The 22849-nt window shown below is 43.4% G+C and overlaps 1 protein-coding gene across 1 annotated transcript in view; it reads left to right on the top strand.

The window, feature by feature from the left end:
• Window positions 1–22849, top strand: part of carmil1 (capping protein regulator and myosin 1 linker 1) — a 61720-nt gene that overhangs the window by 23298 nt on the left and 15573 nt on the right. The window contains exons 5-27 of the mRNA XM_084080856.1: window positions 1905–2026; window positions 2790–2887; window positions 3303–3373; window positions 4423–4496; window positions 4896–4971; window positions 5722–5810; window positions 6832–6926; window positions 7547–7633; window positions 7843–7946; window positions 8381–8458; window positions 8545–8621; window positions 9260–9364; window positions 9779–9848; window positions 10411–10492; window positions 10588–10687; window positions 10825–10879; window positions 11219–11391; window positions 12013–12081; window positions 12376–12469; window positions 13660–13758; window positions 14491–14619; window positions 20549–20671; window positions 20999–21174. Of these exons, the coding sequence (XP_083936982.1) occupies window positions 1905–2026; window positions 2790–2887; window positions 3303–3373; window positions 4423–4496; window positions 4896–4971; window positions 5722–5810; window positions 6832–6926; window positions 7547–7633; window positions 7843–7946; window positions 8381–8458; window positions 8545–8621; window positions 9260–9364; window positions 9779–9848; window positions 10411–10492; window positions 10588–10687; window positions 10825–10879; window positions 11219–11391; window positions 12013–12081; window positions 12376–12469; window positions 13660–13758; window positions 14491–14619; window positions 20549–20671; window positions 20999–21174 (2246 nt within the window). The remainder of the gene's footprint in view (window positions 1–1904; window positions 2027–2789; window positions 2888–3302; window positions 3374–4422; window positions 4497–4895; window positions 4972–5721; window positions 5811–6831; window positions 6927–7546; window positions 7634–7842; window positions 7947–8380; window positions 8459–8544; window positions 8622–9259; window positions 9365–9778; window positions 9849–10410; window positions 10493–10587; window positions 10688–10824; window positions 10880–11218; window positions 11392–12012; window positions 12082–12375; window positions 12470–13659; window positions 13759–14490; window positions 14620–20548; window positions 20672–20998; window positions 21175–22849) is intronic.

Here is a 22849-nt window from a genome sequence, read left to right as displayed (position 1 = left end):
TAGATCAGAGGTCTTCAACAGGGGGTCCGGGACCCGTATGGGGTCCTCAGAGTTACTACAGGGGGTCCGCCAAATCTTTGTGTGATATATTATTTTTTTCCTTAACTTGAACCTTAGCATCCTTATTCTGAAGAGAACTTTAGCCAAAAAATAGCAGATCTACAAGCTCACAACGCCTCGAGCTTGTAGATCTGCCATTTTTGGCAAAGAGGCTTGGTGTAGAGGGAAAAGAGAGCAGACCAAGTAAAAAAGAAGTTAATGTGAAACACAATTTTATACAATATAGAGGGGGGGTCCCTGCTTCATCTCTCTCTCAGCTAGGGGGTCCTTGGCCTGAAAACGTTGAAGACCCCTGCTATAGATATAGGAGAGCCAGTAGTCTGTCCTTACAGGCCAGTAACATAGTGAAGAAATCTTTCCCACTTCAGGTGGAACTGGTCTATTCTGCCCTTCATAGAGAAGATACACATTCATATGATGCTGTCCTAATAAGTAAATTATGCCAATCTATGATTAAGATAAACGTTTCTTTTATCTCACCCTGACCAGCTCCATCATGTCCTTGACAAATCCATCAGGGCAAACGGGGCCCTCCGTTGCCCCTGTTTGACTCCGACACACATAGACACACTCACACATACGCAGGCACACTCACACACACACACACACATACACACACACACGCACGCATTTTACACACTGCGAGTAAAAAATCCTTGGAAAAGGCTCTGCATTTTTTTTCCGCAGTACATGTTTCGGCTGTCTCTCGAACCCGTTTCAGCCGCCCTGACATGGAGCCAACAGTTGAAAATAACAAATAAAAAATCACAGCTTTCACCTGGATTCAGAACGCTCTGTCTGTCAGAGAGAGAATTCGTGGAATGAACCGATTGTCTCTAGTGCTTCACAATACTTAACATCGCTCCAATGAAAGGCATTTAACCTCATGAACCCTAGCGAACCTATTCTGGGGGGGCGAACGTTTGTTGAAAATCACAGATCTATAAGCTCACAACGCATTGCGTGTGTTGTGAGCTTGTAGATCGGCTATTTTCCTTGAAGAGTAGTGGTGTAGAGGGAAAAGTGTGACCAACTAGAGCCATGGGGGTACTCCGGTCAACTTAGTCCATTAAGACCTGGAACGCATCTGTGTCATTTTAGATTTCTTTGGCTATTCAAAAATAGCAGATATACAAGCTCATGAGCTTGTAGATCTGCTATTTTTGAAAAATCAAAAAAAAAAAAAAAAAATCCGAAAAACTGTGGCCAGCGGCCTCAGGTCTTAATGGGCTAAGTATACTATATAGGGTTGGGTGTGCCGATGGCCTAGTGGTTAAGGTGCATACCACATGTAGGCTCTAACCGACGGCCTTTGCTTCGTGTCACTCCCTGTCTCTCTCTCCCTGTTTCCTGTCACACTCTACTGTACTCTATCTGAATAACGGCAGAAAAGGCCAAAACATACAACATATTTAGGGTGGTAAACCCAATGTTTTCTAATATTGAATTATGTTCAGCTCAGCTTGTTTAACATTTTTAACTCACATGCTTGTGGGGGTCCCTGGAACTAAATATTTTGATATGGGGGTCCGCGGCCAAATACATTTTCGGGGTCCTTGACATGAAAACGTTTTGAAAACCACTGATGTAGCAACTTAAGTTTTTCAGAAAACTGTTTAGGATTTAGGAGACATTTTTGGAATCGGCCCTCAGGTCTTAATGGGTTAAAGTGGCCTTGAGCAAGAGGTAGATCTCACCCTCTCCACCTCTGCTGGCTCACCGCAACACATAGGCTGGATAAGAACAACAGATAAACGTCTGGAATGTTACATTTCACATTTTGCTATTCTTCATCCCTGCCTGTTCCCACTCTGTTGCCGCTGTGTGTGTGGCGCCCCCCGCAGTTGGTTCTGGAGCACGACCGCGGCCAATGGTGCCTGAAGCTGGGTTCAACGGAGGAGGTGGACGAGGTGGTGGCTCACATAGGGAGCTGCGTGCACCGCATCTGCCCCACTGGATCACCGGTGTAGGTACCACACACATGTAATCATCACCTGAAGTATCAGGGTTTCCATTTGCGACTGTTTTCTTTCAGACAGATCTCATGACCCCACAGTTGAATCCTGACATGCTTGTTCAGGGACTCTGGTTTAGATACGACTTTAATTATCTTCACTGATAATCTGTTGACAGATTTTTTTCACCCCGTGTTAGCGGAAACACTTTTTGACAGCATGTGTATGTGTGTAAAGCTCCTCTTATACAGTCCTGGGTAATCTGTTACATAGAGCTACTTTAGGTAGAGGCACACTGAACCACTAATATCGCTTTACAAATACCCACTGTGAAATTTGAGAGTCCGGTAATATTACTGTATCCCCACTCTCTCTCTCTTTGTCTCTCTCTCTCTCTCTCTCTCTCTCTCTCTCTCTCTCTCTCTCTCTCTCTCTCTCTCCTTATGCTTATTTTGTATCTCTCCATCCTCCTCATTTATCCCTCTGTGATTTTCTCTCCATCCTACCCCAACACACACACACACACACACACACACACACACACACACACACACACACACACACACACACACACACACACACACACACACACACACACACACACACACACACACACATACGCACAAACACAACTCTTCCCTATCTTTTACCCACAAACCTCTCACTCTTTGCCTCTTTTTCTGTGTCCTATAATGTCTCCTTCCCCTACCTCCATTCTCTCCTCCCTCTCTTCCTCCCTCCATCTCTCTGTCTGTCTCTCTCTCTCTCTGTAAGGAAGGTGATGAGGAAGTTGAGTCTGAAGCCTGCAGAGAGGACGGCAGCCCTCCAGACCCAGTGGGAGGAGCAGGGATCCTCAGACCTCGGCCCATGTGGTAACTAAGTAACACCATCTATTCGATTAACCACTTAAACCATTAAGACCTGTGGCAGATTTTGCAAATGCCTTCTAAATCAGTAGTTCAAACACTTTAACAATGTTTCAAAAATGTTCAAAAATAGCAGATGTACAAGCTTGCAGCGCGAAGTGACGTGACGGGCTGTGAGCTTGTACTGTAGATGTAAAATGACACAGACGCTTTCCCAGTTTTAATGGGTTAGATTTAGATTAATTTAGATCTGAGTTGCTTTTTTCTAGCCTGGGATCCAGACTGCTCCGCTACAGCCAACAATAGCAGATCTACAAGCTCACACACCATATATAACACAACATAAGATTTCATATCCAAAGATAAATAATTACAATGTATGAAAGCATTTCCCTAATGTGTGTGATGGCTTGTTTTTTAGGTGGTTTCTCCCATCAGTACTGGTGTGTGTGTGACCAGCTGGGTCTGCCCTACAAAGAGGAGGTCCAGTGGGTCAGTATTCTACACCACTATCAGCTCTCTTCTACTGCTGCGTCTTCTGGTTTCTCCTTCTTCTTTCTCTTTCTATCTTAGTTCTTCTATTCCTTTTCCTTTGTCTTTTTCTTCTTCTTCTTTCTAGTTATCTCAGGGTCATGAAATTCCTGGAAATAGAAAATAGAAAAACTGTTTTCCAGGCCTGGAAAAGGTTTGGAATTAATCAAGTGTTTTGGAAAATGTTTGGCTATACATAGTTTTGGCTATTTATTTTCTGAAAAACATGTCCCACAACATGTCTAACATTAAATATGCAACATGGTCAAATTTAGAGCTGTGCTGCACGAGCTGCGTGAGAGCGGCCTAATAGGACGTCGCATGACAAAAATAGTAGATCTTCAAGCAAACAACACGTTGCACCGTGATATATTGTGAGCTTGTAGATCTGTTGGGTTTTTTCACGTAACGCCTTCGCTCGAGTCTGCCTCGGGGCATTGAAAGCACACTGGAGTAAGAGCCTCATTATTGCACCATATCATTGCTATAGCCCTGGAAATGGGGTCAAATACTTTGGAAAAGTTATGGAAAAGTTTTGAAAATTCATTGGTAAAAATGTGTGGGAACCCTGTTATCTTCTTCCTCCACTTGTGCTTGCTCTTATGTGTCTCTCTCTCTCTCTCTCTCTCTCTCTCTCTCTCTCTCTCTCTCTCTCTCTCTCTCTCTCTCTCTCTCGCTCTCTCTCACTCTCTCACTCTCACTCACTCACTCATTCAAATTCAAATATGCTTTATTGGCATGACAAGCATTCTTATATTGCCAAAGCATTACATACATTATGATACAAAATAATAATACATGTTCAGTTAATTTTGAATAAGTCTACTACAATTGTTGTCATATTTTATGACAGGCTGCTACATATTTTTCTGCCAACCTTGAACATTCGGCTTTCTCACCTAATAAGTAGGGGATTGCCTGGATAGATCAACGGTATCTTTGTTTTTGTTATTTTTGTGAAGTTAGGGTAGTAATCTTCTCTTATGTGCTCTCTCTATTACTCACATCAGGATGTGGATACCATCTATCTAACACAGGATACCAGAGAGCTCAACCTGCAAGACTTCATACATCTGGAGCACAAGTACTGTACATTATAGAACTGCACAATTAACCCTGTATGAATGTGATTCTGATTATAGTTTTCACAAAGCTAAATAATGTAGAATATTGTCATATTTTAATCATGATACCCAGTCAACCAGAATAGTTTCCACTATATGTTGAGAAAAATGTTCATCACACATATACCTTCAAGACTTTGTGTATGCGGGCTAATACATATTCAATATCTAACTCTTCACTATTGCGTTGGCAATGGCTGAACAAAGTATATATTAAAAAAGTGGAAATTTGAGTACTTTGTACATTTTGGATGTGCTGCCTACCTACCATTAGTAAGTGCTGTAATAAAGAATGTGTGATTATTTATTTTTTCTAATGTAAATGGCTGTATGATATTGCTGTGTTGTTTTATCTCCAGGGATCTGGTGGCCATCATATCAGTACTAGAGTACAACCAGTGGTTTACCAAACTCTCCATCAAAGACTACAAACTGGTACACCATTTGTTTTTATTAACAACTCTTAAGTTTTATCTGACATAACATACGGTATATAAAGTGTGCATGAAGGATCAGCGCCATACAGTAGTGCTCAAATACTTAGTCCTGGGGCCCTAATGTAGTATAACAGATAAGTGCTGGATAGAGACATAAATGTTTTTGTTGGCACGTAGAGTGAGCCCTGTCCCTGGTGTGGTCCTCTTGGCTTTGTTATGGAAAAAAATGATTTCACTGTATTTGCAGAATATAAACAAGACAGCTGTGTGTCAATAAGCGCAAAGGTCATATTGGAGTGAGCTGTCAGCACCAGTTATTTGTGTGTGTGTGTGTGTGTGTGTGTGTGTGTGTGTGTGTGTGTGTGTGTGTGTGTGTGTGTGTGTGTGTGTGTGTGTGTGTGTGTGTGTGTGTGTGTGTGTGTGTGTGTGTGTGTGTGTGTGTGTGTGTGTGTGTGTGTGTATGGCATTGACCATTAGCATATGCACACAATCACGGCGCCTGTTTTTCACTTTCCCAAAATCTAAGCTGTTTATTAGCGTTTCTGTGTAAACAACGGAGATTCCGCGGTCGGGCTATGAAATCTTTCGTCACCATGGTTACAGCCCTGCAAGCTATGGGATCATCTCTAGCTACTGCCTACAAACGGCCACACAGACAGAACCCCGGGTATAGACTAGTTTATAATCATTTTAATCACATTTACCACTAGTAATACACGCTGGTATTTCTCTCTCCCTCTCTTTCTAGCCAACAGATGTGTGTGATCATGTCCTGAAGGTGGTGGCTCGCTCCGGTCGGCTGGAGGAGCTGGTGCTGGAGAATGCAGGTCTCAAAAGGTCAGGAACAAGAGTCCAATGGTCATGGTCACCATGCGACATCTAGAGATGACAAATATTGTTTAAATATTGTTTACAAAATATGTTTTGGGGCAAAAAAACACAAGGTGTAATATAGTAGATGCTGAGTATTGACACTGTTTCCACCTGACGTTATATTGTGGTCGCCTGTGACCTTCAGTTAGGCTATGAGACGGTCCCTCTAGGCCAGTCCAATTATAAATGTTATGACACAAGCACTCAAAATGTAAAAGGGATTGTTATTGTACAATTATGGCAATTATGAAAATTATCTTTCTAGGCTTTGTGGCATCATGTTGCACGTTCTGTGTGTGTGTGTGTGTGTGTGTGTGTGTGTGTGTGTGTGTGAGTGTGAGTGTGTGCGTGTGTGTGGTGAGCGTGAGACAAATGTGGCATTGTGATTTTGTGATGTTTATGTTTATTATGATGTGTATATTTTTGGCCTCATGCTGTGTATACAGTACTGTATGATGATATACGGTAATGTTATGTTATTATGACATCATGCTACATGTATAATCGAGCTGTAGTGTTAATTTTAGCCACAATATTGTTTTCTAGACATTGTGCCATGATATCATGCTAAAATGATTAAAGCCACACTATGTAACTTTCCTCTTCTACCCTGGATTTGAACCCGGTTTCCTGCGCAAGTGCTGACATTTTTACCATTGAGCTAATAGAGCCTGCCTGCTTGCTCAAGGGATACATTGAATCTTGATGATCAGGTCAAAATTCATGTCAGATCCTGTGTCTAGGTGAGACATGACCTTTGACAGGATCTAAATGTCTCAATAGAAGAGCAGGGAGACAAAATACAACCACCCCAATTGTTTAAGTTATATTGTATTAACATACTCTACCATACAGATTGGACAACATTACATTTTATTCATTAAAATCGCTTTAACTTAACTGGCTACACGTGATGAGCTAAATATCACATTACAGCATTCTGTTACATAAACTAACGTGTTTTTTTTGCCACTTGTCCTTCCAGTGATTTTGCCCAGAAGTTGGGAACTGCTCTGTCCCACAACCCTGCCTCCACTCTACACACCCTCAACCTCGCCAACAACTCCCTGGAGGACAAAGGTCTGTCTGTCTGTCTGTCTGTCTGTCTGTCTGTCTGTCTGTCTCTCTCAAACATGTTTTTCTCCACCTTTTGATCATAATATTAGTCTACACTATATTCTCATCTTCATCATCACCTTTATTTAGACTCGGTACAGTTGAGGGGCAAGCCCTCATTTTCAATGTAGCCGAGAGATTGCAATAATAGACATAATCCAAATTCATTACAGATTGACAAGGAATGTGAATCAGAGTACAGTTATAAAATAACTTAAACAGTACATAAAACAACTTAATTAAAACGGCAGTCAACATATTCTCACTAAAGCTTTGGTCAAAAGTGACTTATTTTGTCCCAAATTTGGAAAAGGAAATAAAAAAAAGTAAGTAAGTTTGCTCACAAAATACTTCGATACAGACCACTTAAAGTGAACGAACAATGTAAAAAAATCCCGGAAAACCAACCGCTTGTGTGAATGCGGTGGAGAATCTTATCTGATAAATAGGATCTTAAATCTCTTTTATTTAAGCTGTGCTTAGCCTGAAACTAAGATCTGTGTAGGGAGTGGATCAGGTTCCCCATACAAAGGGTGAAGAGGGGAGTGTTTGATTATGTGTTTTTCTTTGTGCACTGTCTGCAGGCGTGTCAGCCCTGAGCTCCCAGTTAGCCAAACTACCAATGGGCCTGAAACACCTGAACCTCTCCAAGACCTCTATGTCGCCCAAAGGTAACGGCATGCAAACAAGCTGAAAATAGAGTGGTTCTACTGTACAGTACCTGTACGGGTCCATTTTTACACTCTCAGTGTCAAATTGACATACACACGGACATGTAATGCAAAACAAAACAGACATCACCTCTACAGACACCACACTGTGGTATGGAAACAAAAGGCCCACCTTTCCTACAATGTCCATTTCCCTGTCTTTGAACTAGGCGTGAACAGTCTATGCCAAGCCCTGTGTGCCAACCCTGCGGTCTCCACCACCCTAACCCATCTGGACCTGTCCGGCAACTCTCTCAGGGGAGACGACCTACCCGTATGACACCATTTAATCTCCTGCCTCGCTACTGTAATCACAGAACCACAGACAATATGAAAGGAATATGTATTTGCCTGTTAATGTTTCTTATTGAAACCCCATATACAACGCATAGCAATGGAGACATTTTTTTAATTCTCTAGGTTATGACTCATCACAATCACTGGAGGCAACAGATAAAACATATTTTTAAACTGTATTTGCTGTATTCTGTGGCTGTGATATTTTTTATGTTGATAATGTTTGTAAACAGACCTACAGTATATTATCATTTATGATGATGAGAGAGGCCCATATAGCAAATGTGCAAATCAATCTCTTCAAGAATGTAATGTGAATATGATCCTAATTTACAGGAGGTGCAGGGTATATGTGCAATGCAATCAGCAGGATTGAGTCTAACTCTTTAATTATTCTATCCACGGCTGTAGAATATGCAGAGTTTCCTGGGTCAACCCAACTGTCTGGAGAGCGTGGACCTGTCCAACTCAGACTGTTCTTTAGAGCCGGTAAGGCAGGGAACAACACTCACTGCTCGTTCTTTTATGACACGTACGTTACGACAATACCCGGCTCAAGTCTGTTGTGCTTTCAGGTGTGTGCGTCGCTGCTGAGAGGATCTCTGAAGCATCTGTCTGTCCTCAACATGTCCAAAACAGTGTTCTCTCACAGGTCAGACCCCAAACCTTTGAACCATGTAAACCCTACTGTATATACTTAGTTAACCAGGCGTCTGTTCTTGCCTCCATTCTTTTTTCATTCTACACCAAATCTCTTCACTGAAAATAGCTGATCTACAAGCTCACAACGCGTCACATAGCAAGTTACGAGTGAGCTTGTATATGCCATCTCTGCCAAATGTTTACCTATTTTGGCTGAATGTTTGCCTATTATGACATATGCCCAGAATAGGTGTGCTAGAGTTCATGTGGTTAACGCATATAATGTAGGTTAGTCAACCCATCTGTGGAAATAAATGGTGTATTTTAGATATATTTGGTGGGCAAGTATTACATTTTTCAAAGGGGCTATATGATGGAAAAGTCACAGATTGAGATTGCCTTTTTTTTTTACAACCCAACCACTTTTTTTGATACCATGTTTTCTCATCTAACGTTTCAATAAAAGCTAACTTGAGAAGGTTACCACTGTAGCAATAAACCAGCCAAAAATGGTGGTAATTATATTGTATATTATGAACATATCGTACCTAAATATTGCTATCATAAAAGCATAACGATGGAATGAGCTTTGCTAGGATGCTGTGCATAGAACTAAGCGGTGTTGTCATGTTCTGTGCCTTCTCACAGGAAGTGTAAGGAAGTGCCTGTGTCCTTTAAGCAGTTTTTCAGCCAAGCTCAGTCCCTTACCGCTGTCAGTATGTCAGGAACCAGACTGCCTTTGGAGGCTCTCAAGTAAGCCCACCTACTTTACTGTATGTGTTGCATGATATTAACCCATTTAGCCCTCAGGTCGATTCTAAAAACGCCTTCTAAATCCTGACCCAAGTTTTCTGAAAAACTTGTACAGTATGTTGCTATATTATATAGCAACATACAAGTGTTTCAGAAAAACGGTGTCACTCACGAGGTTGTGAGTGACACCTTTATATTCTGTCGTACAATAAAGTATAAATCGGGCTTTGGTCTCTACTGCTACTCTACACTGTGGAGAGCTTTGTTGGTTTTGAGAACCAGTCTGTTGAGTTTCTGCAGGGCTGTGCTGTTCTGTGTCCCCAGGTCATTTTTACTCTGTCCTGTGTCCCCACATCATTATTACTCTGTTCTGTGTCCCTATGTCATTGTTCTTACTCTTTTCTGTGTCCCCAGGTCATTGTTATTGGGTCTGGGCTGTAACCCCAACCTCAGTGAGGTGTCCCTGGATCTCAGCTGCTGTGAGGTAAAAACTCACTCTCTGCCAAAGGGCCTTGGAGCATACTATCGTTTATGAGCACACTCAAATAAGCACAAGATTAAGTTAACCACATGAACCCTAGCGCCCCAATTCTGGGCATGTCATAATAGGTGAACATTCGGTGAAAATAACAAATTTACAAACTCACGACATGTCACAATGCTTGTAGATTGTAGATCGGCTATTTTCGGCAAAGGGATTTGGTGTAGAGGGGGAAAAGGAGAGGACCAAGTATAGACCCATGGGGGACACGAAGTGTAGGATTTAAGTGGTTAAATGAGCTGTGCAAATATGCAAATTGAAGTGTTGAAGTAGTATTGTAGCAGTTGGTTACAGTTAATTTGAATTCTTACTTTACTTACTTACTGGCAACATTTTTTAAGGTAAAAGAAATAACTACAAACCTATCTGCAAAAAAACAAAACTATTCGTTTTAAGAAGTTAATTCAGAGACTTTATGGTCAATAATTCATTCATAATTCATTTCTGACATTATTGTTATTAACAAGGATATTGAACCGCTTTCTTTGTTTTACTCTCTGCTCAGCTGCGTTCTGGAGGATCTCAGATCTTAGAAGGTTGTATAGCTGAGATCCCTAACATCTCCAGTCTGGACATCTCTGATAACGGTCAGTATATCTGAGGTGCTGCATATCCATTTTGTGGAGATCTTGCAGGTATATTAAAAATAATGTAATCCTCAAAAACGTTGTGTTTTAATAAGGTTTGGACATGGATCTGACCACTCTGTTGGTGTGGCTTGCTAAGAATCGCTCCATCAGACACCTGTCCCTGGGCAAGAACTTCAACAACATCAAATCCAAGTGGGTGACAAACTCTGGCCAGCATTACGAGATGAATCAAGACAATTATTAAATCGCTCTGTTTGTCACTCAGTCATTGGATCAGTTGAGCTTTGTCCTTGCAGTCCAGCGTTTCACCTTCTGTCTCCTTCCTCCAGGAACATGTCTCAGGTCCTGGACAACCTGGTACACATGATTCAGGAAGAAGAATCGGTCAGTGAATCTATGTTAAGAATCCTTGCTACTCATCTTTTTGTTAAGCTCTCTAATGGTCTAATTATAGTCTAAACCCATTCAAACCGGAAAAGCATCTGTGTCATTTTAGATTTTAGCGTTGGCTATTCAAAAATAGCAAAAGTAGCTGATCGACACGCTAAAAACGCGGCGCTTCATGCCATGTTTCAAGTTTGCAGATCTGCTACTTTTGACGGTGTTGTGTGACGCTGTGGTACGATCAAGTAGGCCAGTAGGGTGTTAATTTACAAAAAAAAAACACAAAAAGTTAAAATATGGAGATAGGAGGTTTCGATATATATTAATTCTCTCCACCAGCCTCTGACCTCGCTGTCCCTGGCTGACTCCAGACTGAAGGCTGACCTGTCCATTGTTCTGAGCGCTCTGGGCAGCAACACCTCTCTGATCAAACTGGACATCAGTGGCAACAACATGGGAGACATGGGAGCAAAAATGCTGGCCAAAGCTCTGCAGATCAACACCAAACTCAGGTCAGCAGGGAAACACTGAAGCAGAGATTAAGTTTGAAGTCAAGGACTGGGGCACAGAGCGGTTGAGTGGCAAGATAAGAGACTTGGCACGGCAAGTTTATTTGTGTAGCACATTTCAACAAGGCCATTAAAAGTGCCTTACAGCAATGCATTAAGAGCATTAAGACAAAGGAAGCCTCTAACATTCTTGATCCCCGCTCAGTGGAAAGAAATACCCTATTGAGATACTTTCTCAAGGTCTTGCTGGATAAAATACTGTTAAATATAACAAGTTAATAGTATTAAAAACTGTTTGTTACAAGAAGTCAGCTTGGTCAACAACTCCAAAAAGTCAATATTGATGTCCTGAGAAAAGTTCTGTTTAAATTGTGGCTCTCTGGAGAGATATTCTGAAACCCACTGGTTGACTGTGTGTGTGTGTGTGTGTGTGTGTGTGTGTGTGTGTGTGTGTGTGTGTGTGTGTGTGTGTGTGTGTGTGTGTGTGTGTGTGTGTGTGTGTGTGTGTGTGTGTGTGTGTGTGTGTGTGTGTGTGTGTGTGTGTGTGTGTGTGTGTGTGTGTGTGTGTGTGTGTGTGTGTGTGTGTGTGTGTGTGTGTGTGTGTGCGCGCGCGTGTGTTTCCAGGACTGTGGTGTGGGATAGGAACAACATCACCCCTCAGGGCCTGCAGGACGTGGCTGCCGCCCTGGAAAAGTACGTATGGTGCTCCCCCTTTTTTGTCCAAAAGGCTAAAGTTCCTGACCTGAGGCTAGTGATGTCCCTGAAAAACAACAACACATTTATCTTCACAAACCTCCATTTTTAACAAGTTGTAAAGAAAGTAAATGACTTTTTTTGTAGGCAGTCTCTAATCAGCTGGTTATAGTCAAGGTCTTGTGAAACATTTTGGGGATTTTTTCTCTGCCTTTTGGCATCACACTTGCCCAAAATAGATACAGTTTTTTCATTTCCGCCACCAACCAGTAATGCTTGTTGTTCTTTCACCAGAAACTACACCATTCGTTTCATGCCTATGCCCATTATGGATGCTGCCCAGGCTCTGAAGGCCAGCCCAGAAAAGACTGAAGACGCCCTGCTGAAGGTCACCGTCCTGTCTTTTATCACCTCATTGTAAAGGTTAACTCTAGGATGCGCACACAAAAAATAAAAGTAAATTCAGAGTATTTGTTGAGCTATGCCTTCAAAACACAGTCCAATGAGAGTGGTGAACATACAGTACATACTGATTGTATGTCTTCATAAGAAGTGCAAATAGAGGGAAATGCTGTCTTGTCAAACAGTCCAAACAACTAGGTCTTGTGATCAAGCACGTACTGTAGGTTGAATGCATGAGATAGAAAATTGCTCACACTGCATTGAACATAACAAAATGTCTACACTGAGGTTTAAGGACGCGAAACTCAAGTTTTCAATGGTCCGTAATGCTGTACAAAGCAAACGGTGTGGATGAGGAACCCCACCCTTGTGTTTGTACATTACATTGTGCAAACACACTCTCATGGTCAATCACTCAAAAATAACCGATTTTCAAGTAAAGAGCCTTACTTTAAAATCTGTAGTTTTCAAGTAAATCAGGCTTTATATACACACTTCATTGGCATGAGAAAACAAAGCAAGTGTCAAAATATAATAAAATCAATTTGGAGGGGGTACAGCATTGTGTTAAACAGAGCTATGTCACATTGCGTCGTTGTGTACATGTTATATATACACGGTATAAAGATTTTTGAAACGGATAGCAGCAATCTTTTGCGTCACTTTTGGGACAATTAGCAGCATTTTTCTCAAAACTATTTAAATAGTATACAAAAAAAGCCTCAGATTTAAAATGTGTTTAAAGGTAGCAGCTCTGTTTATATGTGCAGTAGGTCTATTGGTCTACTCGGTACAGGAAGTGCTGGAAACTCAATGGTTAGTAGTCCTTAGGATGGTTGTATTCCATTGGCTAACCTTCTTTTATCGCAACAGTTCACAAATCTTGCTGCTGTGTTCGCACATTGTTGTGTTGTATTTCTCCCAGTAGGTATGGGAGTTTTTTGTTGTTGTTTTCAAACTCACTTTGGTGTATGTAATCTGTGGGAAGTATGTGTCTCTGATGTCTTGGTATAGTGGGCAGGTGGTTAGAAAGGGTAGCTCCCTCTGTTCCCACCACATTTTGTGTGCAGTGCGTGCATAGTCTGTCTTCCCATTGGAGCGGGGTATGTCTGTGGTGGCCTTTCTCTATTGCAAGGCTGTGTTCACTGAGCCTGACCTCCTATTATGTTTGTGTAGATGGAGCAGTACCTGCTGAGAAACCATGAGACCCGTAAATACTTCCAGGAGCAGGCCTACAGGCTGCAGCAGGGCATCGTCACCACCACCACCCAACAGGTAAAACATCTACAAACACATGATGTACTCATGAACAAAGTGTGCGCTACAATAAAATGTGATTTTTAATTTAAACCCATTAAGACCAGAGGCCGATACAACAAATGCCATCTAAATCAGACCCCCCCATCTGAAAATGTTTCTGCCAGGGAACCCCAGAAGAGAAGTTTGTGTAAAAAGAAATATATTTTTTCAAAAATAGCAGATGTACAAGCTCGCAGATCGGCACCAAGTGACGCACTGTGAGCTTGTAGATCTGCAATTTTTGAGATCCACTGTTCTTTTCTTATGTTGCTATATGTATATACTGTAGCTAAAATCTGAAATGACACTTTCCCGGTTTTAATGGGTCAAGATTTAAGAGTATTTAAATTGGTCAAGCTAGCAGTAGAATACATGTTCAGAAGCAGCTTCCATAAAAGAAAAATGGTCTCAGATTTTTCATAAAAATGTCTTCAGCTGGTAGGCTGTATATAAGCATCAGGAACATACATTTATGGAACGATAATACCTATGATTTAAAAATCCTAATTTTACATATCATTCTAATTGTTTAGGAAACCGAGCACTAGTGTGGGGTGGGGGTGGGGTAGGCTCCTCTCACACTGTTTCACAAATTGCAGATTGAGAGTTGGCCTAACAAAGAAAGTGTTTAAACCCTGTGTCTCCTGTACTTTTGGTGCGTGTAACCCTGGCTATGAGGTGTGACCCATCGCTCTGCTTTTGTTTTAGCTCATGGACAGGATGTGTGTGAGGGTGCAGGACCACCTGAACTCTCTGAAGTTCACAGAGACGGACTCCGTCCAGGAGGACATGAGGGTGGCAGAGAACCTCATGCAGGACTCCCGGAACTCCAAGACGGTACTGAGAATCACACGAAATGAGACAGAACCACATGAGCTCTAGACTCCCTATATTCTGGGGTGAACATGTTTGCGAAAACGGCTGATCAACATCTACTAGCACATCTACATCTACAGTACAAGCATTGTGGCCTTGTAGATCGGCTAAGAGATTTGGTTTAGGTACAAAGGGGTACCAAATTCTAGGTATCCTACTATATACCTAGAATTTGAACCTGGGTCTCCCTTGTGGGACACCAAACATCTACGGCTCTCTCCCATAGAGTTAAAAATAAGAGAGGGCACCGGAAACCCCCGCCCATCCAATTGTATGGAGTTGCTCACCCAGTGCATACTTTTCACCCCTTCTTCCGGGTTGGAAAATACACAAAACTCAACTATGTCCATTATGGGTTAAAGTTTTTCCAGTAATTGTCATCAACATTGGCGGTGATCTACGGTTTACTGTGGTGGAATCTGGGTTAATAGTACATTTAATAAACTTTACTTTTCAAAATTGAACAAAAACAGTTTTACACACAAAAATAAATACATTTATACTATCTAACTATATAAATGGCGACCAACTTCCGCACCCTCGGTGTCCACACCCCACAGCTCTGTTATCGACTAAACAACGCACCGCCAGACCACATCTCGCCAACTGAGTCGCCACGGCGGCCGCGCTGAATTTACGCCTCGCGTAGGGGACATCTCACTGCTCACTGCACCTTTTCCACCGCGCAACATAATTAATTCTACTCACCAAATGTCGGACAAAACGGAAGGGGAGCCAGCTTCGTACCGTTTACCGTGCGCACGACCTCATCACCACAACAGCACGCAGCCGCTGCGGGGTTTTTTTCCTTTTTTTCCTAACTTTTTTTTTGGTCACCATTTTCTCCAGGCACCATTTCTGGTGTAACGTCGGGTGTTTCTTTTCACCAGCCAATCACCTTTCACGTTGCCACGTCCGTTGCCACGTCGCGCTGACGTACGCTAAACAAGCGCTGCCGTGCGCACAATGCAAACGAGCCCAAAGGCGCGCAAAAATAAGCCGACCATTGCTTAGACACAAAGTCAGACCTGGCAACGCAGCCTACGCCAATCATGTGTGAGAGATCTACAAGCTATGGGGCAGAGACGCCACCGTATCTTAGCAACAACTACAGCGCTCACTCTCATTGGTCGTGTCACGCTAAGAGCAGTCTCCAGACAATGGCATCGCAGACAGCTTGCTGTTACTGCTGTAGCCATCACAGGCAGTTGCAGCACGACGGACAGGGCGCTGTGATAGCTGCCATGTCGCTAACGCTAACCTGGTTGTCATGCCTGCAGCGGCTGTGCAATCACTTTGTCAACAATGCACGTTCGTGTGGTCAATGTCTATATTGCTGCTCAGTTCGTCCATTGTAGATGGTGTATGTTTGTGTGTGTCTTCTGGAGAACTATGTAACCCCACAGCAACTACAGTAACTAACGTAATGGCAGGACCGCCCCGTGCAACGCATGTTAGCCTGCATTATGGTCATGTAGTAATTTCAGATAATTTCGCTCCGATTAGAGCAGTGTTTATCAACCCTTTCACGCCGCCCCCCCCCCCCAAATACACGTACTTGATCTGGGACCCCCCCATTCTGTTTGACTCCGTTCCACAAGTACATATTGTGAAAATAGCCGATCTACAAGCTCCAAACGCCTCACGTTGAGAGGCTTTGTAAGCTTGGAGATCGGCTATTTTCTACATGATTGCCTCTTTCTTACATTCTTTGCCAATGTGGCCCATGTTTTCATAGCATAGTTTATTGACTACTTCTGTTGCAGAAATGGCCATTTCCTTTACTTTCGGTTTTTTTTTGTCTCCGCCAGGCCGAAAGGCATGGCGCAAGACTATGTTTCACCCCCTGTCCGTCCGTCTGTGATAGCTAATCTCTCACATCGTTGACTTCATCGCAGCAAAATAACAGCCCCATGTGGAGAGTCAGTGAGAGCTGGATAAACGACGTAAAATGTGTCAAAAGGAGTCTGTACGGCTGTCGATAAATGAACACATGACGTCGGTGGAAGAGGAGATATTGTCTCTTTTGGACAAACAGCAGCGTGGTGCTGATGTTTGTTGTGTGAAGCAGCTTAATGTCAGAGTGTTTGTGTTGGAGCGCCTCAGTGCGGCTGCAGAGTTCATGTGCAACCTCTTCCAGAGAGACACAGACACACTAGAAACTCTGCTGGGGACAAAAAACACTGCTGGGCATTGACTTTCCTATGGACATTGATCTACACACTGCAGGTATATCTGCTACACACACAACATCAAACTACACACTGCAGGTATGATGCAGCGTTTGCATTACAGCCAGCATGCCAGCGTAGTTCCCATATGGTTTCAAGGTGGGCTAAACCATATGGACCCCATGTCAGCAATGTCAGCGGCATCCACTTCAGTCCCAACTGCGATGCCCATGCAGGCTATAGGTAGCTTCTACCTGGCCCTTAGGTGGGCCCCAACTAGCCATGTTTATGTGGGACCAAGGCGGGTCCTAACTGGGTTTGCCCATGCAGGCTTTAACTGGGTTCTACCTGGGCCCTAGGTGTACCCTAACCAACCACAGTGCAGTGCCCATCGCTCCAATTGTTGTGACGTCAGGGCTCTCAATACTGCACATTGGTGGAGGAGGAGGGGCCGCAGGGCGACCGCACACATCGCTGAACCAATGGTAGCCCACGGATGTTTCCTCTGTGGATTTACAATCTGCCCCTCTATGCCACATATCATCCGCACTACAGGGTCTTCACTGACCCACCCACGGCCCCACTGACCCTCATGACGCTACGCCACTTAAACGTGCCGCAGCATGCGCTGGGTTGCCAGGTTTGCACAGCCTGCGCCAGAAACAAGCAACCACCTTCATGAAAAAAAAAAAAACACCGAAATGGTCCGCAATGTTCCAGGGGTGTCCCCGCGCGTCCCAACACTCCACAGGGGCTCCGCGGACCATCAGGGGGTCCGCGGACCCCCTGTGGACCCCCTGAAACATAACAAATATTATTTCTTCAAATTTTTTCCTTTTTCAAAAAAACTTTTCCACAGTTTCACTCCGGCGATTTGGGTCCCCCAATATACACACGGCCACGCTGGGCCCCGTGCGCGGCTGGGGTTGAGGGGGGCGTAGCCCCCCGAAACTCTAGTATATATATATATATGTAATATTATAAGAGCTTAACGGACAGATTAAAATAAGTTATATGAATATAATATTGGAGCAGCATCAAGAGTTATTTAGTTAGTTAGTTAGTTAGTTAGTTACTTTCTGTCATAATTTGAAAATAAAAAATACGTTAAACCAGAGAGGATCACTTTGATGCAATCTTAGATTAGAGGTAGGCCTATTTGATACGCAGAAATATGCAAAGTAACATTAGAAAGTAGGTCAATGAGGCTCGTACAACAAGCATCAGCTAAATGACCATTTACCATATAGAGGCGTAGGCAAACTAACTCCAAATGCCTTTTATGTCTGTCTTTTATGTCTGTAGATGTAGATTGAATTGAACATTTTCTGTCAAGTACTCAAGCCAACAGACACAACATACAGTAATATCCCTCCATAGCCAAACTAAACAGAGGTGACTAAAGGCAGTTTTGTTTCTTCCCAAAAGCCCTTGAATAGGATGGAAGACAGTCAATGATTACTATTTAATGGTAATCGTACATTTCATATCACACACCACTGATACTCTCTTGTAAATTTCACTCACAAAAAAACGAATATAACTAGAAAAGTGCACTCCTGCAGAGCGCAGATCCCCGCCTAGCCGGGTTTCCTACCCAGGGCTGTGTCAGTTGTGAGGTGCAGCCGTCAGGACTCGAGGAAGCTGCAGGGGAAATATTTGTACCACAGAGAACTGTTCGTATTTGTGCCGGAAGATGGGACGCTGCATTCTTTATTTGTTGCTTTTTGTCACATTTTTGCAAAAGGGCCCCCTCACACAAGTGGAAGTCACTCGTAATCGTAACCAATTGGAATAGAATATGAACACCCACTAAATCTGATTTGTTGTGTGCTCGCTGGCAGCGAGCAAACTCATGTTTGCCGTTTCCGTTGTCATTGCCGTCAGTTCCCACTTGATGTCGTGTGGTAGCTCCAACGACTCTAGACCGTATTGAACAACTGCTAGTTTGCACAACGTCTTCAGTCTTGGACTTAAGTGTAAGATCTGTAAGATGAGCTGTGTATGGGTTGTGTCCCTGTGTCCTCCTAAGAGGATGACACGATCTCCCACCATGCAACAGCACACAGAAGACCTCCAAACCAGGCCTTTCCCCTTGGGCTGAACCTTCTTCAAGGAGAAGGTCTCGGTATTTAATTTCCACAGATCATTCAAGTACTGCCCAAGATCAAAGTTATAGCCACCGAATATGTACAGCTCTCCGTTGTAGGCAAAGGCTGCATGACCCTCACATTGTTCTGCAAGAGGCGGTGCAGAAGGCGTGCTCAGCCAGGTGTTGGTCTCTGTATCAAACACTCTGATGATGTTGTACTTTCCTTGGCCGCCAAACACAAACATCTTAGTCCCGATGATGGTGGTAGAGTGGCATCCTGAAACACGCACCGGAGTGCCCCTCGCGTTGATCAAAGACCAGAACATTGTGCTAGTGTCCAACTTGTAGATGTCATTAGTGAGTCCAGTCAGCCGGCATCCTCCATAGATATACATGACCTTCCCCGAAACACAGGCCGAGTGGGCCCAACTCCCCTCGGGAACGTCCCCGGAAGTATTGGGCTTGAACCATCGGTGGGTGTCGACATCAAATGCATAAGTGACGTCCCAGTATTCCCCTCCCTTAATCCAGATGCCGGCGTCGTCCTCTATTAGCTTAAAATTCACTAAACCCCCCTGGATGTAGATGACGTCTTCTATCAGCACCGCTGTGTGGCCGTGGCGCATGGAGGGGACCTCAAAGGGACATTCCCCTCTTCCAGTCGTCACGGGGGTCAGATTCATCCAGCACAAAGACAGTGTATTCAAGACGTGCACATCAATTGGATCCTGGTCGTTGGTCTTATAGAGCCCTCCAAAAAAGTACACCTTGTCCCCCACCGCCACAGCGGGACAAGTAAGCAAGTGTGGCATTGGCTTGTCGTTCGGGAGCACCGGCCCTCTTTTCAGGGGCTCCGTCCAGCACAACATCTGTCTGTCTCTCTGTCTCGACCTTTTATGTCTCAGAGTCTCTGTCTCTTATCCCTCTGTGTCACTGTCTATTGTCTCTAACTCTCTGTTCTCTCAATATCTCTCCTCAATCACCCTCGATGTCTGCAACACTTTATATATGCTGACCAGGGGTCTGGTCTGATGTCAAACACAACACAAACCGTTGCCAGGTGTAACCCAGTAGATAATCATAGATCCCATTGCAATATGCATACAAGCTCCATTATTTTTTATTATTATTATAAAATAATAAAAAATAAATAATACAATAAAATAATACTTTCATTAAGAAACTTGATCAGACACTAATGAATCTGCATTTGTAATGCCTTGCAAATGTGCTGCTTTTGCTGTGTTTGTGTGTGTGTGTGTGTGTGTGTGTGTGTGTGTGTGTGTGTGTGTGTGTGTGTGTGTGTGTGTGTGTGTGTGTGTGTGTGTGTGTGTGTGTGTGCGTGCGTGCGTGCGTGCGTGCGTGCGTGCGTGCGTGCGTGCGTGCGTGCGTGCGTGGCAAATTCACCTTAATGCAGATGTGTGTGTGTGTGTGTGTGTGTGTGTGTGTGTGTGTCCACCCACGCACATACACATGAGCGTATGTACCGTATATACACACAATATGTTTAAGAGAATCTTTGCTGAATCTGACTGTTATCTCTCTCTCTCTCTCTCTCTCTCTCTCTCTCTTTCTCTCTCTCTCTCTCTCTCTCTCTCTCCCCCCACACTCCCTCCATACCCTCCAGCTCCTTCGTAACCTGTACCACCTAAAGAGTGGGGGGGTCAGGGAGCCGTGTGTGGGGGCCATCCAGGACAAACTGGAGTCCATGGCGGGAGAGGTCTCCAGGGTCATGGATGAACAACTACAGGTAGGTTTGTCAGTCACTGATGCTGCTTTCTCAATTTCAGTGGGAGGAGTGAAATAACAATCATTTGTTCCCTTTATGTCACGTAAAATATTGATGTCAGTAATAATATTACACACATTACTTGTCACTTCATAAAAGGTGACTGAGCTCATTTCTAACATAAATTATAATTATCATTCTATAGATTGTCATAGAAATGTGCCTTAGTACTTCTGCTTCATTTTTGTCTCCTTCCTCTCTCTCTCCTCATTTCCCTCACTCCTCTCTCTCTCTCTCTCTCTCTCTCTCTCTCTCTCCCCCCCCCCCTCTCTCTCCCCCTCCCCCCAGGCATTGATCCAGTCAATGGTGGACACGGCGGAGAGTCTCTGTCCCAACGTGATGAAGAGGAGCAGCCTTCGTCAGGACCTGATCAAGAATAGTGCGGGGAGGATGACAGTTCCACGGAGCTTCATCGCCACAACGCTGCTGGAACAGTCAGGAGTGGACATTATCAATAAGATCAGGTGGGTGGATGAGTGTTGTTTTTTTAGCCCCACTAGTGCCAGGGCTCTAAAGTCGGTCTGACTGGAACACTTAACTGACTGGATTGCCATGGAATTTGATATAAACGGCACTGCTGGTTATTCCTGGTCAACCAGGAACTGTTGGGGTCACGCATTGGCAACTGTTTTTTTTTTTTTATATAAAGAAACTGGGGGGTCTCGACCAATGCAAAGAGGACGGCCACTTGACTCCTTGATTCATCCAACTGCAGCACACACACAACACAATTTGCAGAGGCATAAAGTACATACATACCATACATGCCTCGAAGATAAATTTGAGAGCTGGATTAAGAAACTCTGGTGGTTCTCATGCTTCAGTTTAAATGTGTGTACAGACACACTTCCGTTGCCTTTATTGATATTATAGCGTTTTAGTCATAGGTTTTACTGCTCCGAGCTGGAATCAAACCCCATTCTCCAGCTCAGCAGACTTGACCAGGCACTGGCAGGCAGTAACAAGCTGCGCCAAGAAAACTGGCTCACGTGAGGAGCGAGTCTTTTTCGGCCGCACTAATATTATTCATTAATTTCATTGATAAGGTAGGCCTACAAATCATTAGGAATCACTGCTTTAACTTCATTTAAATATTCATATCTAAGGCCAACAATGTATGATTTTATTTGAAGATACGTGTGGGACCGCCAAAAACTTTCCCCCATAAAATGGGGTCGTGGCATAAAAAAGTTTGAGAACCCCTGCTCTATAGCGCAATAATGGCTCATAATGTTGTTTTTTTAATCAACTCAATCGATCCCCTCAACAGCCCAACCTGCTCACCTGATGGATAGAAAAGGGATGATTCTCCACCCCTCTTCTTAGGCCAAAATTTCCACTTGCACACAAAATACAGTATTTCAAAATCAAATGGGTGGATTGCCATGAAACTTGCTGAACACATTGATGCGCTTCAGATTTTGGTGACCCAAAGGCCTTCCTCTAGCACCACCTACAGTCCAACATCATACTGTCTTCTTGACCATCAATGGGTGCACTCAAGGGCTCCCATGGATGACAGTTCTCAGTCACCACGACTGATTTCAGTCATTTTGATTCTATAGGAGTGGGGCATATCTTCTATGGAAGCATGTCATCCAAGACAAAAATGGCAAGACATACCATCTCCAGTTTACTTCCTGTATCTGTGTGAATTGGGTGGGTGCCTTTTTAGGAGACAGGAAGCAGGTTGGAATCTATTCATTCCAATGGAAGAGTGAATGTGAACACAGCTTCTGAACCATTCTTTAGCTCCATGGTCACTGAACTAAATATTGGACCCAATCGCCACAAGCCACACAACATTCCCAAGATTTTCATACTAAAATGGCTTTTTACAGAGAGACAAATCGGGAGACAACCTACTTTGTTATCGACCTTTCTCTGCCCTAGCAACACGCTCTTAAGGGATCTAGCACCAGTAAACATAGGACGTTCGCAAGATTTGCCGTCAGACGCCGGCGCCCACTTAGGAGACCATTTGTAGGATGTGTGTACCATTGGCTCCAATGGGGATGGTTTATCTTCATAAAATGACCATATTTGATGTCATGCAGTGAAGTGGTCAAACTAGCAAACTAGCAAAAGAATGCATGTTCAATCTTCCCAAAAATCCTAATGAGCTCATATATTTAAAAA

Source organism: Gymnoscopelus microlampas, assembly GCF_963454915.1.
Source record: "Gymnoscopelus microlampas genome assembly, chromosome: 15".
In the NCBI taxonomy this organism is placed as follows: domain Eukaryota; kingdom Metazoa; phylum Chordata; class Actinopteri; order Myctophiformes; family Myctophidae; genus Gymnoscopelus; species Gymnoscopelus microlampas.
Note: the sequence above shows the minus strand (reverse complement) of the source record. Positions and strands in the feature narration are given on the sequence as shown.